Genomic DNA, 18,053 nt, shown 5'->3' on the forward strand with positions numbered 1-18,053 from the left:
AAGCAGAGAACTAATTGCCTCATTTTGGCGGGTGTGGCAGGCGTAGACCCAAGCTATGACCAAAAATCCCTCTTAGCTTATATTATGGTTCATAACTTACCCTGGATACATATAACATTCTATCCAAGAGTAGATTAATACGTAGAATCTTCTGCTGAACGCCTACATGTGAAATATGAGATACCTGCTTGGATGCTTAAGGAGATATAATTTTCTGCTCTCCTGTATATGCCAGCTAGGGGGTGTAATATACCAGGCGACTTGTCTTAAAGTGAGCCGTCCGAATATGTGCTCCATGTTTATGTAATTATGTCCTATTTGAAGATATAAAATTATATGGAAAAGTGAGTTTTTAATTGTAAGTCTGTTTTTACGACTACCTGGAATGTCTTTGAAGCTCCATGAGGGCTGGGTTTATGGTTTTACGATCCCTTCTCCAGCAAGAGTCTCGCAGACATAGGGGCACCAGCTAGTAAGTTTTATAGCCATGACGCCCTCCCAATGAGTTTGCTGCCTGTGATCTCTGTCATCATCCAGACCACATGTCACTCAACAGAGAGGGAGGGGGATATCGGAGGAATGTGATTTGGGAGAGAGAGATACAAAATGGAGGGGTTTGGAGCAAAATGGATGATCGCGTCCACCTCTGAACAGCTGCCTGACTGCTTCCACCTGGCAGGCAGGAGTCTGCCAGGAGTTACTGGAGGCAGGACATTAAGTATACCACACTTTCACTGCATATTTACCGCACATATACTGCTCCTACAGTACACCTGTAACACCTATACCACACCCGTACTACATCTTCTCCGTACCTACTGTATACTGCATGCTGCTTTACTAAAACTGTTACATGCACCGACATTTCTTAAAGGTCTACAATGATAGCCAGCAGAAGTACAACATAAAGACTGCCCCTCCCGTAAAACCACCTGCAAGCCCCCTTTGCTTCCTTCTCTCCTTTCCTTCATTTCTGTGGAGAGTGCACATCCAGTCAGTATTGTTCCTCTGTTTGGTAAATCAAGCTTTATTACTGCCCGCTGCTGCACTTTAAGTGACCTTGCTACTATTTATGCTGAGTGTCATCTTATGCCTAGTCCTTATTACTAATCGCCCTGTAAGCTAAATTGTGTTACTACCATTGTTAATCCAATTCTATGCTTATGTCATTACCAGCCATATCAAGTGGCAATAGATTAGGTTTGCAGTGCCTGCATTCTTTGACGTAGTACTACTACTGGGCACTAATTGGTGCTGCTTTAAAGGCAAAGAGTAATCACATCAGATACTGATTTGATTTGGATTTCTCTTCTTCTGGAATTTTTTTCCATTTTATTATTTGATAAACATAGACTATTAAAGAGTAACTCCACTTTTGTTGAGAAAAAATCATTCCCCTCTGGGTGATCTATGTACATTGCAAGGATGTTAACAAACTTTGTTGCAGAGTGCTACCTTTTATTATTCTGAAGGAGTAGCTGTTTGTCTGTGTCCATGTGCAGAGATAGTCTGCATGGGAGTGATTTTATAATTATCAATCAGCTGTTGCACCTGCAGTGCTCTAATTAGGAAAATTTCAGGGTCTGTATCCCTTTAGACATGATTTCCTTTGGAAGTATCTCACCAAAATGACCTTTTGTTGCAGGGGATGCCCATAATGTGACTTGTATCTTAGTGCAGACTTCTGGGAAAATCAGTAAGCCAATCACACAAGCGGGAAATGACATATCTGGGGGCATTCTGTACATCATCTGTGTACAGAACACCCCCAGGTAGCCATATTGCATTCCATTTTACAGAGGTTTATAGTGCTGCAGATTGGAAAGGAAAGGTCATTTTTAATAAGATTCAATTACAATATGATTTTTCTGTTTAAATTGTATATGCTATATTTTTTTTTTTATTTGCTACTTATTTTAATGAAAGTGGAGTTACCCATTAACACTTTTATTTCCAATAGCATTTTTAATTTACAGCATTTTTTCACACCAGATTAATTACTTCAGGTACTTATATAGCGCTGTCAATTTACGTAGCACTTCACATATACATTGTACATTTACATCAGTCCCTAACCCTCAAGAGGTGTACAATCTCAGGTCCCTAACTTACATTCATACATACACATACTAGGGCCAGTTTAGACAGGATCCAATTAACCTACCAGCATGTCTTTAGAATGTGGAAGGAAACCCACACAGGCACAGGGAGAACATGCAAACTCCAGGTGGTGCCGTGGTTGGGATTCAAACCAACGACCATAGTACTGCCAGGCGGAAGTGCTAACCATTTAGCCACTGTTCTGCCCAAAATACACTAATGTAAATCTATATTGTGTGTGTGTGTATTTTTTTTAATTTGTGTAATGCAATGTTTTGTGAACAGGGGGTAGTGGCAGCCTCACACATATGCAGGCTCTGCATTCTAGCTTCAAGTCAGCTTTAATTTCGCAAGATGAGTGGTTAAAATGGCTAATGAATGTTTCAGCTCTGTGATTGCAGTTATCATGCTGGTAGTTGCTTAGCCCCTGATGCATGCTGACTGTGTACCATAGCTGAGAGCCCCAATCTGGGGAAAAGCAAGGAGACATGGAACAGCTTCTGAGAAATACTGGGCAGTATAATCCAATTGCTGTATGTATGAGAGATAGAAAACATTGCTGACGCTGCCAAATACTCATTTCTGCGCCAAAATGTCTGATAAACAAGAATGTGAGACCCTATTAATAATCCAGAGCCATGTCTTATTCATGTACTATCTGAAAAGCCCCATCTCCTGCCCTGGTTCTCCTAGTTATATTGTTTTCAGGTCATGTCACAGTCGTATGATTTAATATATAGGCATAATGAGCACAGTCTAATTAGCTGCAGGCTGTGGTTAAATGATCACCTAGTTCCCTCTAGATGGCGAATTCTGCCTGTGCCCTATGACGAAAATTCTAATATTTTCTCACTGGTATCCTTTTAACTGGCACAAACAATAACATAATTAGGAAATACAAAGCCCGTCTTATACTATTGATTTTCAAAGAGGTCATCATGCTGCAAAGTGACTTGTGAGGGCGGTAACATTTAATCATTTGTTTAATCCAATTAATACCCAATCTGCTGCATAATTATAAAGACTGATAGAAGGTTAATAGCGTTCACACTGTCTGCTTGTATTTTTTTCTTTCCGTTTTAAAATGTGATAGGTGAGCAGTTTAAACGGTATGTTATTATTCTACTCTAGGCTGTAGAAAATATCTACATATTTGTAACACTATGGAATGCAATAGTTAAAGCGGAGCTCCTGTTAAAAAAAAAAAGAAACAAAGTCAGGAGCTACAAAAACTGTAGCTGCTGACTTTTAAAAAACAGCCACTCACCGGCCCCCTCGATCCAGCGGTGTACTTAACGCAGCCAGTTTCACCAGCTGTCCTCACTCCCCGGGGCCGGCATCTTAAGTGTGAGCACTTGGCTGTGACAGCTTGCAGCTTCATATACGGGTGCCCACTGTGCATGCGTGAGTAGCGCTGCGCTCTTGTGAATGGTCCTGTGGTCTTCTGGGACCTGTCACGTGTCCCAGATGACTATGGTAAGGGAGGGGGGGAGAAAAACTTCCACTTCCGATCGCCTATGCCCCCTGCTCCCCAAAGGAGCTCATGGGGAGCGAGTGAACAAGTACTTAAAGCATAATTTCCCTTTTGCGTTGAGCTCCGCTTTAACATTTCATACTACCAATTTAAAAATAAACAAAATACAAGACACACAATTACTATGATAGTGTATTTACATTGCAAAAAACTGTGTTTTCATCATCTGCCACAGATTAGTTAAATTCACATTTTATTTGATATTGATCTGTGCTTTATTAGAGGCACAGAATAAATTGTGCGGTAGAATCTTCCACAACTGTTTTTAGTGGTTTCATTCGATTGTAGACTGTGGACGTTTGAGTAATGTGTGAGGGATAGTGCCAGTTCCAAGAAACACTATAGTGCTATGTTTCCAATTATGAACAGCTAAAATATAAAATCTCCACCCACAACTTTAGAGTGAGGTTTGTTAGACCTTCTGTTCAGCTTTTGTCTGCAAGCCTGTGTTTCCATTGGAGAGATTTTTCTTCTTGTTAAGACATGAAATGATAGAAAGTCTCCTCAGCTGAGACAAAGACTGTAATAAAACACTTTTGTTTTCAAATTTTTTCAATTGTTGTTGTTGAGGGAGGTAAAAACCAGAAGAAATAAACTATTAATATGAACATTTACCCTTGTCCAGGAGGTACAAGTAGTAGAAATAATGTTAGATGACAATCATTAATCAGTCAATAATAAACAGCAATTGTGGAGTGAAATACAGGTATGCAATATACGGTTACCCAGAAGAGGGTCCCCTGGATATATGATTTTCACTTTTCTGAAAATTTCACTGAGTGATATATTCCAAAATGCTAGATTTTTCAAACTTCGGGGTGTGAATGTTATTTAGTAATAAGGTAGGTCCTTCTGATGTATGAGTCATAATATCCTCAGTGTTTTGCTGATTGTGAGAAGGTGTATCATAATGTAGAAAATACATTTCTTGTTGGTGTAGTGGTGATGTGGGGAAAGGAGAGGCTCAAGCTTTCATTGTCATTTTGCAGTGGCTGGCAGGATTATTATTATTATTATTATACAGTATTTATAAAGTGCCAATAGTTCGCTCAGCGCTGTACATTACAAAGGGGGACAGAACATGTGACAGAACAATACCAATACAATGCAAAACATGAGGGGATTGAGGGCCCTGCTCTTTGGAGCTTACAATCTAGGAGGGAGGGGATGGTGGCACAGGAGGAGATAGCTGTGGGGGATGAAGTGGTAGGAAGAGTGGAGGAGGTTGGCAAGTTAGCAGGGGGTGGGGTAGGCTTCCCTGAAGAGATGGGTTTTCAGGGTGCGCCTAAAGGAGAGGAGAGTAGGTGATAATCTGATGGGTTGGGGCAGGGAGTTCCAGAGGATGGGTGACACCCTGGAGAAGTCCTGGAGGCGGGCATAGGAGGAGGAGACCAGGGAACTAGAGAGAAGGAGGTCTTGTGAGGAGCGGAGTGTGCGTGCTGGGCAGTACTTGGATATTAGGTCAGTGATGTAGTTCAGGGCAGTGTGGTGGACGGCTTTGTACGTCAGCGTTAGGATTTTGAATTTGATCCGTTGCGCAATCGGAAGCCAGTGGAGGGATTGGCAGAGGGGGGTGGCAGAGATGGAGCGGTTGGAAAGGTGAATGAGTCTGGCAGCCGTATTCAGGATTGACTGAAGCGGGGATAGCCAGCGGCGAGGCAGGCCAGTGAGGAGGGAGTTGCAGTAGTTGAGTCGTGATATGATGAGGGAGTGGATGAGCTGTTTAGTGGTTTCTGGGGTTAGGAACGTGCGTATTTTGGCGATGTTGCGGAGGTGGAGGTGGATTGTGGATGGTCTGTGGGTTTCTCACCTACAGATGGTGAAGGGCTTCAGGGTTTATGTCTTTTATGGAAAACAGATACAAATCCTAGTAAGTTTTTGTCTGGAGAATGTAGAGCTTTGGGTGGGGTGCAGCTTCCAGTTCTAGGTCTACGTATTACCTGTCCGGTAGTCCTCATTATATAAACTGGCCATATATGGCTCAAATATCAACCAATTCCTGGTCCACAAATAGTCAATTGAAAAATCGAGAGTATTGTGTTGAAAATTGTTGGCCGATCAGATGCAGTCACTGTTCAGTATGTAGACAGCCCAAGGTGCTGCAGCTGTCTGAATACAAAAGCTGGCAAGGAAGATTCTTCCATTCACATTGATTAGCACAGATTAGAAAATTGAGTGATTTTTTCAGACTGAACAGTAGAAATCTAAATGTGTTTGGCTAGCTTTAGTCATATTGTGCACAGCTGACTTAGGCTCAGAGGGCTTTCACTTTCTCTGTTGTGTCCTGGAGCATGGAGGCTTCGTAAATGTTGGGTGGACTAAAGCGTCAAGCCCTAGGTCTATGTTTTACCTGTTAGCCAGACCTCAGTAAATAGTCTGTATAAATAATTAGTCTATATACTGTATATACTGATATAGTTATAACCAGTAACTTATTAATGATGATATTGCTGAATTTGGACAGTTGAACGCATAACTTAAATTCTAGCCATCGGCGAGTTTCTCCCTGGTTCTGGTCTGTCAGAGGTAGTTGTCTAGCTAATTATTCCTCAGAAAGGAATCAGTATGTAAGATCTCTAATTGCAGGTAGAATAGCGTGACTCCTGCTAGTGACGAAACCAGCTGGTCCAAGTTTTTCTGTTAACCTTCTGTATAATTGAAGACTGGCTGGAATAATTAAGCTGCATGGACAAAATGTAATGTTGCATTTTTTATTTATGGCCACCTATTTATGCTTTCAAAGACTTCCTGGAGTCATTTAAAAACCATAGCAGTTTATCAGTATCTCCTCCAAATTATACCTTTGTATTTTAATCCCACTTCAACTTCATGCCAAATGGACTATTTCCAGCATATTGGAATGTTTATTGATACAGGCCTTCGCTGGTTGCTTGATGCCCCGAGTATAATTCATAAGTCAAAATATGAGTTGCATCATCCCTGTATTGCAGCAGTTCACCAGATTATAGACTTTAATTTGAGATGACAATGAGTTGGGCTGACTGAAACAAGCCTTGCATTATGCAGGCATCTAATACTGAATGTGATGACTAGATTCCAAATGTATATGGCTGTCACAAATGAAATCTTCAAGCTGGGAGGTGTTGACCATTGCATCTGTACTGTGCTTATTGATCAGATCCTTGACTGTATAAAATGGCTAAGTGTTCATGTATTCATTGCAGAAACTAACATGTGTTTAGGCAGATATATTTGTGTAAGTCAACTTAATAGCCTCATAGAATTATAGTGGAATTCAGCTGCAATATCGTTTGATACAATTACAACATGGTTTTGTTTTTGTTTTGCATTGATCTAATTCAGCTTTTCAATCTGTTGTTTTACTGATTGAATAGTATACATTAAAATTGGTTTGCCCATGTTCCCAGTCAGAGTTATAACAAGTTGTATTGTACAAGTAGAACACAGTAAAAATGTGGTTGCTTTAGTAGCTCAACAGGTTGGATTAGTTATAGTTGCATTGTATATTGGAGAGATTTTTGTTTGCCATAAGCAGATCATCCAAATCAACATAATATCTTACGGGAGGCCAAACGAGAGGACACGGCGTACAGCTGGCAGACATGGATTTTCAGTCAGATAACTCACTAACAATATCTAAGGAATTGGTGTCCTTTTTAAACAAATTGGTATGCTCCTGTTTTCACAAACTGTATAGCACATGTACATGTTTAACTTTGTAAATGTAACATATTATTATGCTTTTTCCCCTATAGACAGTTGATAGACCAAAAGACTGGTACAAGACCATGTTCAAGCAGATCCATATGGTCCACAAGCCAGGTATGTGTATTCTTTATATTTTGATTGGTTATTATTTATTATTATTATTATTTTATTATTATTATACAGTATTTATAAAGCGCCAATAGTTCACTCAGCGTTGTACATTACAATGGGGTTAGTTGGTTAGTTTATATAAGGTTGTGTTTCTGCATTCTCGATTCTTTGGTTGTAATTTTTATGGCAGCCCAATGTAGCACTATAAATTAAATTAGAGCACTGCTTTTCAAACCCCCTGAAAATTTTGAGTGTATATAAAATGTTATTTTTATACCTTAAATAAATGTGCCTTTACTCTCTGATGAGACTGTACATCATGTTTAAGGTGTGTATTAAACTTACTCATAGGTTTATTCTTAAAACCGTTTTAATTATGATTTGAGATAATCATTTTTATGTATTGAAAGAAGCAGGACATTTTACTCCTGTACTGATAATTCTGGGTATGCACAAAATAATGGAAAGACATAGTAATGTATTAATTTCGAGGACCATATATGGACTAGGCGAACCATTCCCTCCAAAACCACTTCATTTTGCACCATTTTAGAGACAAAGCGGGAGATATACTAAAACTTGTGCACACAGAATCTGGTGCAGCTGTGCATAGAAACCAACCAGCTTCCAGGTTTTATTGTCAAAGCTTAATTGAACAAGCTGAAGTAAGAAGCTGATAGGTTACTATGCACAGCTGCACCAAATTTTGAGTGCACCAGTTTTAGTAAATCACCCCGAAAAGGTAGAAAACTACTTTGCACTCTGACCTTTAAAACTTCCCATAAAGGTTTAGTGATGTTTGCATCTTGTGATTTGGAAGGCCATGGAAGGTTTCCTAATAATTGACAAACCACTCAGTTTGTATAGAAGGATATATAGGGGTATTATCACCTTTGAATATTAAATCACTGTATGTACCATTAGGTTCACCTGGTCAGATAAAATGATCTTGTGTTTTTTTTGGATGTTGTACTACCATTAGAAGCAATTCATTTGATTTAAAGTTGAACTACAAGGAAAGTACAAATCCTTCCTTGCAGTGGGGCTGCCCCACTCTGACAGTCACTGATACTCTGACATCATCAAGCCCAATGCAGAGCCCTGCACTGAATGTGAGGATGCCAAGGGACAGTCCACTACCTGAGTATAGGTAGAAAGGGAGAGTGTCAGTTGCCGAGGAAGTAAAACTGCTTCTTGCGCCTGGGGTCCTTCTACTGTTTAATTAAAGAGTAACTCCACTTTTTTTTTAGAAAAAAACAATCCCTTCTGGGTGATCAATGCCCATTGCAAGGATTTAAAAGTGGAATTCCATGCTAGAAATTACTACGCTTAAAACTGCTCAAACAAAGAGCCAGTTTACTATCCTTCAGACTTTGGGGGGGGGGGGCATGTTGTGCCAATGAGGGTAGAAAATGTCCTGGGTCTAGCATCAGTGAGAATAAACATTGCTTTAGGGTTGGTAGTCAGTGCCTGTGGTCAGTAAGAGGAGGAATAGTGACACATCATTGGTATTACTGGGAGGAATAGTACCCCATCATTGATATCAGTTGGAGTAATAGTTCCCTACCATTGGTATCAGTGGAGGAATTATGCCCCACTGTTGATGTCTTTGGAAGGAATAGTGCCCCAAGGGCCAGGTAAAGGCTTGTAAAGGGCTGCATCTGGCCCTTGGTCCACAGCAGGGGCGGACTGACAACTCATGGGGCCCCCGGGCAATAGGGGATCATGGGGCCCCAGTGTCCTTGCCCAAACTCAATAAAGCCTATGAAAAAGGTACCAGAGGCACCTCATGGGGCCCCCTACTGACCCCGGGCCCTTGGGCAGTGCCCGAGTTTCCAAATGGTCAGTCCGCCCCTGGTCCACAGTTTAGAGACTGTTGCTCTAGAAAGAAGATTCAAATACTTACCTATTCTCTGGGTGGTCTACACTGCCAGATACAAACCTCTCAAAACAGGGAGTTTCCCCAGCAAATGGGTGGATCTTAACCAGGGGCGGACTGACAACTAATGGGGCCCCCGGGCAATAGGAGATCATGGGGCCCCTGTGTCCTTGCCTCAAAAAATCCTATGAAAAAGGTACCAGGGGCATCTCATGGGGCCCCCTACTGACCCCCTGGGCAATAGGGGATCATGGGGCCCATGTGTCCTTGCCCAAACTCAAAAAAGCCTATGAAAAAGGTACCAGGGACATTTTACGGGGGCCCCCTACTGACCCCGGGCCCTCGGGCAGTGCCCCAGTTTCCAAACGGTCAGTCCGCCCCTGATCTTAACCCAGGAATAAAAATGTAATGTATTGCAGCTAAACAGTCTTTAGATAGGGTGGATGCATTAGTTTTCTTTTTTGGGCTGACATAGTTTTTGCAGATGCAAACAATCTCTGTCAATCTTGATTGAAATCCAATGTCCTACACAAACCCTTTTCCCTGTGTAATGAAGATGAGGAGAGGGGATGTCCTGTATTCTTGTTCCAGGGTGACAATGCTTCTTTTCTTCATAAATACAGTACGGTAAGTAAGCGCTATCTCCCTAAGACAGTGGTGCGTTTCTAGAGAAATCACTAGGTAAAAGTAAAGGAAAAAAAGCCTAAAAAAGAAAACTAATGCAGCCACTTCACCTGAGGACTGGTGAGCTGCAATATATAACTTTTTTGTTTTTAGATTTAGATATGATTTACACACCTCCATCCCCATCAGAATATACTTACCTTTAATGCAACCCCCCACCACTCTGTTCAGTGCCAGGAACAGAGAGAAATACCTAGTACTTTTGGTTGTGGAGGAACTTACTGGCTGAATGGGATAGTACTAAAATAAGTGCTAGCATATCAGGAGGCCACAAAACTGGCTAATCCCAGGCAACTCGTAGTTTAAGCTATCCATAGATGACAAGAAGTTTGGCTGATTCCTGCTGACCACCCGGCTCAACAAAAGTGGATTTAGAAATTGAGTGGTGAAGGTGAAAAATTATTGGCACATGCAGTCACTGTTCAGAGCCTGAATACATTAGTCAACAGTGGTGTATTTAGGTTTTGCCCTAGGCAAAATCACCCCTGCCCCCCCCCCCCCGGAGAGAGAGAGCCTGACTCCAACCAACACCACCCGCCCACTCAAGAAAGCCTTCTACTACCATCGCTCTCCATACACTGGCCACACCACCACCGACCCCCAGCAAGAGAGAGAAAGATACTCACCTTCACAGCTACGGACATCTCCTGGAATGAAAGTCAGGCTCTGCATACACCATCAAGCAGCCCGCAGCCTCTCTTGGATCCCACCTGGTCCCCAGATTGCGTGTGTCCTTTCTTCCATCTCTTCTTCCAGGGGGCGGTGCTGCCCCCCCTGAAAAATGCCGCCCTAGGCAAATGCCTTCTTTTTTTTTTATTTAAATATTTATTCATTTTCCATTTAAAAATACATATTTCATCATTACTCTCATATAACATACAAAACCGTCAGTTGTATCCAAACCATTAATTATATCCCCTTTCTATCTTTATTCCCATTACCCCCCCCCCCCCACCTATCTAACACTACCACCCACCCTAAAAACTCTTCTCCTCTCCTCCTCCATCAATATTTCTAGTTCTTCTTTCTTTTTTATTACCTTCTACCTTCTATTATCTTCTTATCTCTTTTGTTATTCTATTTTTGTGTATCTGCTCCAGGTCAAATATTTCTTTTAACAACCCAGTAAGTTTCTCTCTTCTTTTCCTTTTCTTTTTTGCCCCGGACACGATCAATATGCCTCTTATGTAGGCCTTATGGGACTCCCATACTGTAGTCTCAGACACTTCCTCTGTCTCATTCTCCTGAAAAAATCTTTCAATCTCTTTTCTAATCTTCTGATCAATCTCCTGATCCAGAAGAGCCTCATTCAACTTCCATCCTATACCCCCTGACGACCGCCTCCCCCACCCTAATTTCAATGTAACAGGGGCGGCAAATGCCTTCTTTGCCTTGTGATAAATACACCCCTGATCTAGGGAGGAGCAACATAAACAACTTCGGGAAGCAGCAGCATTGTTAATCTGTGGAAAGGGTAGTATTAGATAGACTAGCAGATTTATATGGTCTTTACCTAAGTGACTAACAATTTAAAGCCCAACTCCTGGTAACACTTATGTCAGTTTCAGCAACAGTTTATTCCCTTTTGAGTTAAAGGTTTCCAATACATGAATATAAGTAGATCATTGTAAGCACCTCTTTAGTGTCTAATGGTTTGTCCCAATCCTTTACCTGCCAACTTTGCTGAACAGCTTGGTCTGTTAGGGTCCATTCACACCAGATGTGGTAGGACTGTGCTAAGCAGTTATTTCAGTGCAGTCCCACCTCCTGTGTGCTTGATTCACACCACTGCATTGCGGCGGTGTGCAGGCATTTTGCACTGAAAAAAAGTAGCATGCTTTACTTTTGTTCAGCTCACCGCAGCGCAAAGCACTGCCTCGCACCACATGACCGCCCTTTAAAGGGAGTTGAAACAGACTTACTGTCTGTATCACTAGGTGGTAAATTGTGGTACGGGGAAAAAATGCTGTGTTAATGCTATTGTTATTCTGTATCATATACTGTATGTCATTTTTTATTTTGACTATAGTTACACTTTAAGATGGACAAAATGGATATAGATGGATTATTGTAGTTCAATGTCATTGAATGGACAGGTGCCACAGAATCAGTACCCGTCAGATGGTGGAGGCACCCTTCCTCTAAGCATGTAGCAAAAACGTAGCATATGTCCTCCCAACAGCCGTAAAGCAAATATAGGCATTGTAGAAAATGATTGTATGTATTGAGTTATAATCAACATTGCATCTGTAATTCAACTGTTCTTTTTTTTAACCACAGATCACAATTACTTTTATAGATTTTTAAACAAGCTTTAAAGGGTGTTTCTTATATAAGGGCTTAGCAAATATTTATCCATACATGGTTATTATTAAGGACCTTAATGCAATGTTATTGCTCTTTTCCTTTATTCATTGTTTGGAGCTATGGAATGCATTACAATGATAAGGGCAAGGACCAAACAAGGTGAATCAATGGGTATGCAATCACTCTAAAAAGAGAAGAGCTGTGAAATGAACTGAACCGTGAAACATAAAGGAGAAGGCAGAAGTAATTCTTGATTTAAATCAGGTCTTGTACTAAGTGTATAATAAATCTACTCTGATCAATTCTCACGTAGTGATTTTTTTTGTTTACAGACAATGACAGTGATTATTCCAACACAAGCTATGCATATAACACAGGTGAGTTATACTAGACACATACAAACACACACATACAAACACACACTACACCATACTATATGGCCAACAGTTTGTGGACTCCTATCTATCACATCTACTGTATATGAGCTTGCTGGACATCCCATTACGCCACCATTAACAATAATATGAAGTTGGATTGCCATTTGCAAATATAACAGCCTCCATACTTCTGAAAATGTTCTCCACAAGATTTTGGATTGTCTGTTCCAAAGAGTAATTGGGTACTGACAGATGAAAAGATGAGAAGGTTTATGATCAGCATACCAATTCATCCCAAAGGTGTTCAGGTCAGCGCTTTGTTTGAGCTACTCCAGTTCATCAAACCATGTCTTCATGGACTGTGCTTTGAGTATAAGCCGTAGTCATACTAGAATAGAAATGGGCCATCTTTAAACTGTTGATGCAAGGATCAAAGCACATACAGTGGGTATCAGGGCTTTCTTTCTGCCGGAACGCGGCGGTACTGCGTTCCGCCACCTTTTTCTTCTTGTCCCCGCTCACCGACTGCCTCTGCAGAGCTGACAAGCTATGCAGAGCAGCGAAAGTGACAGGTGCCGGACGCGGCTTGTTTATGTCATGCTTGCGCGTGCCCGGCACCTGTCACTGCCGCTGCTCACAGCCGGTGAGCGGGGACATGCACGCTTCACCCCCCCCCCTCTACCGCCAGCGTGTAAACATCGGGGGCGCGCGGCCACCCCCATAGGAAAGGTGTATCTTAGTACACCCGGCGGTGCGCGCTGACGTCATCACGCCCTCTGCTCGTCGATCCTACCATAGCGCGGATCGTCAGCATCAGGTAAGGAGCGGCGATACAATTTTTCTCGCTTTTCTTGCTAATGTGGGGGGGGGCAGTGTTACTCGCTATTCTTACTAATGTGGGGGGGGGGCGGTGTTAATTCCATACATTTACTTTTATAGCCCCTCCCAAATTTTACTTGCATTCCTGTTCTCTAAAGGGGTGGTCCTAGGGTTTGATGGGGGCGTGGCCAGGTTTGGGTGGGGGAGTTCCACCACCTTTCCTCTGAGAAAAAAAGCCCTGGTGGGTATAATAAGTCTTCACACCCCTGTTAAAATGTCAGGTTTCAGTGTAAAAAAATGAGACAAAGATAAATCATTTCAGAACTTTTTCCTCCTTTAATGTAACCTATAAACTGTGCGACTCAGTTGAACAACAAACTGAAATCTTTTAGGTGGAGGGAAGTAGAAATAAAAAACTAAAATAATGTGGTTGCATAAGTGTGCACACCCTTAAACTTATACTTTGTTGAAGCACCTTTTGATTTTATTACAGCACTCAGTCTTTTTGGGTATGAGTCTATCAGCATGGCACATCTTGACTTGGCAATATTTGCCCACTCTTCCTTGCAAAAACACTCCAAATCTGTCAGATTGCGAGGGCAACTCCTGTGCACAGCCCTCTTCAAATCACCCCACAGATTTTTGATCGGATTCAGGTCTGGGCTCTGGCTGGGCCATTCCAAATCTTACATCTTCTTCTGGTGAAGCCATTCCTTTGTTGATTTGGATGTATGTTTTGGGTCATCTTCATGTTCAGCTTTCTAGCAGAAGCCTCAAGGTTTTGTGCCAATAATGACTGGTATTTGGAACTGTTCATAATTCCCTCTACCTTGACCAAGGCCCCATGGTGTTCTTTTGGTGATGTACAGTGGTGAGACGTCCAGTTCTTGGTAATGTCACTGTTGCGACATATTTTCTCCACTTGATGATAACTTCACTGTGTTCCATGGTATATCTAATGCCTTGGAAAATCTTTTTTACCCTACTCCTGACTGATACCTTTTAACAATGAGATCCCTCTGATGCTTTGGATGTTGTCTGTGGACCATGGCTTTTTCTGTAGGATGCGACTAAGAAAATGTCAGGAAAGACCTACTAGAACAGCTGAACTTTATTTGCGGTTAATCAGAGGCACTTTACATTATGGCAGGTGTGTACTGACTCCTATTTAACACGATTTTGAATGTGATTGCTTAATTCTGAACACAGCTACGCTACATCCCCAGTTATAAGAAGGTGCGCACACTTATGCAACCACAGTATTTTAGTTTTTTATGTTTACTCCCTCCTCCCTAAAAGATTTCAGTTTGTTTTTCAATTGAGTTGTACAGTTTATAGGTCACATTAACCACTTGCCTACCGGGCGCTTTCACCCCCTTTCTGCCCAGGCCAATTTTCAGCTTTCATTGCTGTCGCACTTTGAATGACAATTGTGCAGTTATGCAACACTGTACCCATATAACATTTTTATAATTTTGTTTTGCACAAATAGAGCTTTCTTTTGGTGGTATTTAATCGCCACTGGGGTTTTTATTTTTTGCACTGTAAATTAAAAAAGTGCAAAAAATTTGAAAAAAAAAGTTTTCTGTTTCTATTATAAAATTTTGCAAACAGGTAATTTTTATCCTTCACTGATGTGCATTGATGAGGCTGCACGGATAGGCAGCACTGATGAGCACTTATGAGGCTGCACTGATAGGTGGCACTGATGAGGCAGCTCTAATGAGGCGGTACTGTTGGGCATTGATGAGGAGGTACTGATGATGCACGCATGTAGCCGTCTTTCAGGCTATAGCGTGGTTGGGAAGCGGTTAAAGGTGGAAAAAGTTCTGAAATGATTTATCTTTGTCTCATTTTTTTACATCACAGAAACCTGACATCTTAACAGGGATGTGTAGACTTTTTTTATATCCACTGTAATTGTCTGAATGTTTTAGTATGCAGTAGCATTAATTGCACCATTCACTGTAAACACCAGTACTCAATCATATGGAGAAGTATCCACATATTTTCAGCCATACAGTAAAATAGTAATGAAAATGAAAGTTTGTTCATTTAAAGATACCTTATTCTTCTCCTGCATAACATTAGTATTTTTATAGTTAAATACGTTTCCCTATAATTGCAGATTAAGAAGAACTTCTTGCAAATACATATTCCAATCGCTAATTATTGTATTCAATATTTCCATATTTTTATGTGGTTTTTGTAGTTATTTATGTTACGGGTGTTTATATTGCACCACATGTGCTGTTACAATATACTTTCTCTTTTAACAACAGTGCTATAACACAAAACTTCAGTTTTTTTGCATGAATATCTTAACTCAGGGGTCTCCCTGGATGCATCAGTCTCTACTCAGTTATAGATGTTACACTTTGTTTCTGCATGAGACCTTAAAGTTAAGCTGCTCCTTGATTTCTCCTCCAGCCTGACTGGACAGCAACACACTGATGTGTCCTCACCTCAAGCAAGCTCCCAATGTTAGGATAACAATGCTATGCAATGCTGTACAATGTAGGTCTTGATTGGCTTGCAGCACTGGCCTGTCCGCACCCATTCCTGTGCAGGACAAGAAGCTCATACAATGAAAGGCTGCAAAACCCATGCCAGCCACATATTTTGTGTGAACCATGTTTATGTATTCTATGTTAGTGTAAAGTAACTTTTAATATTTAAATATCTGCATCTTTCATTGAAACAATACCTGGCAGGGCTGAAACTAGGAGGGGTAGGTGGTGTATCTGCTTCTGAGACAGCGGTATCAGAACTCCTGGTGTCTGGAGTCATGCTGGGGATGCCAGTGCAGTGACAGCTCAGCATAGTAAACAAAGAGCATCAGCAAAGGAAGATTTCCATCACTGGCTTCCTCTGTCTTCTTTTGTTATTGGCTCTTTGTTTACAAATGGCAGCAGTGATTGTCTGAGCTATCCCAGACATTCCTCCAGGGCCTCTCACTGCATCTGTCTGGAGAAAGATCAGCAGAGAAGAACAGCGAGAGGGGGATGATTCTTCTACAGGATTGCAGATGGATCAAGCAGCCAGGTATTGAGCAACAGTGCCCCCCAATTTGCCCCACTAAGTACCATGATCCATGTCTCCACCCACTGAGCACCAGTGCCCCTTCCCCACTGACTGGCAGTGCCCCCAATCTGCCCTCACTGAGCACCAGGACCTCCCATCTCCCGCAACTGGGCACCAGAGCCTCCTTTTGTCCTTCCACAGTGCACCGGTATCCCCATTTCCCCCCACTGAGCACCAGTGCCCCCTCTGTTCCCCTGGAGTACCAGTGCCCTCTTTTTTTTTACCCAATGAGCACCAGTGCCCCCCATGTCTCTCCACTGAGAACCAGTGCCCCCCTTGTTTCCTCATTGAGCATCAGTGCCCTCCTTGTCCTCCCACTGAGCACCAAAAGTGAGACATCGGGGGTCTGTTTAGACCCCTAATATTTCACCAAAGCCCCCCAACAGGGCTCCTAAAATTTTTTTATAAAATTGCAAAAAATAATAAAAACCAAAAACTACTGACACCATTCACTGCTCTACTGACACCATACTCTTCGGAAGGGACACTGAACTAAGTCTTTGCCCCGGGTGAAAGAATGTCTAGTTTTGCCACTGATACCTGGTGATGGTGCCATTGAGGTGCTTGTTTGGGTACTTCCTGTTATTTGGTGACAGTACTGTGTCCCTGTTTCACAGGTGTGCCTCTTGCATTGTCACCCAATCACATTAGTTTCTGATACTGAATACAAGTGACCACTTCAATCCACATTATGCAGGCATGGTTCGCTGTTGTCACCATTGGCGAAACGCAGCCTAAGAAATACCATGCAGCAATCACTACAGTGTGGGTATGATGATAAAAAGTGGATGCAAAGAGGCTGGGGGAGCCTGAGATTCAACAAAAGTGAATCAAGCATTTTATGTTAAAAAAAGGCAACTGTTTATGCTGCGCTGTGCTTTAGAAAACGAAATGCCATTCAGTTAGGATTTATATCTCCTGTAAATTGATTTTAAAGTAACATATAAATTTTGGTCTTATATACCTGCCTGGAGTTAATGGTTTTGCTTGACCTGAATTATACCTTATATTATAGATATTATTTTATATATTAAAGGGAATCAGTACTGGGAGAACTGAGAGAACTTAGAGGCTGCCATTGGGGACCTTTCCTGCTACAAATGCTAGTTTTTCTGACTATTATACAGATAAAATGGTTTTAATCATTTGTGAGGCACAGACCTGGAGCAGGTATGCAGGCCATCAGATCTAGTATTGAAGATGGACACAGCCAGGCAACTAGTATTTTAAAAATATTGCAGCCTTGTATTTCAAATGGTATAGATTTGTTTAATGGGGAAGAATCTTGATTTTCTCTTAGAATCATTTGTAAATGGTATTCATTTATTATGTAGTTCTGTTAGCTGTTGTAGTATTTATTGTACCCAATAGAAAGTGTTTATATTTTTCTGGTAGCATTTTTTTTGTCTGCAGTTAGAAATATAATATTCACATAAATACAAAAAATGCATAGAATGCATGAAGGTAA

General features: G+C 41.4%; 1 protein-coding gene across 8 annotated transcripts in view; it reads left to right on the forward strand.

Annotated features, from left to right (window-relative positions):
* SORBS2 (sorbin and SH3 domain containing 2) overlaps positions 1-18,053 on the forward strand; it is a 382,944-nt gene that overhangs the window by 283,513 nt on the left and 81,378 nt on the right. For all 8 annotated transcript variants that reach the window (XM_089669587.1, XM_089669588.1, XM_089669590.1 and 5 more), the window contains 2 exons: positions 7,372-7,438; positions 12,638-12,682. In XM_089669587.1, the coding sequence (XP_089525713.1) occupies positions 7,372-7,438; positions 12,638-12,682 (112 nt within the window). The remainder of the gene's footprint in view (positions 1-7,371; positions 7,439-12,637; positions 12,683-18,053) is intronic.

The sequence above is a fragment of the Staurois parvus genome, unplaced genomic scaffold (assembly GCF_062004578.1).
Source record: "Staurois parvus isolate SC_StPar_1 unplaced genomic scaffold, SC_StPar_1.0 ptg000080l, whole genome shotgun sequence".
Lineage (NCBI taxonomy): Eukaryota > Metazoa > Chordata > Amphibia > Anura > Ranidae > Staurois > Staurois parvus.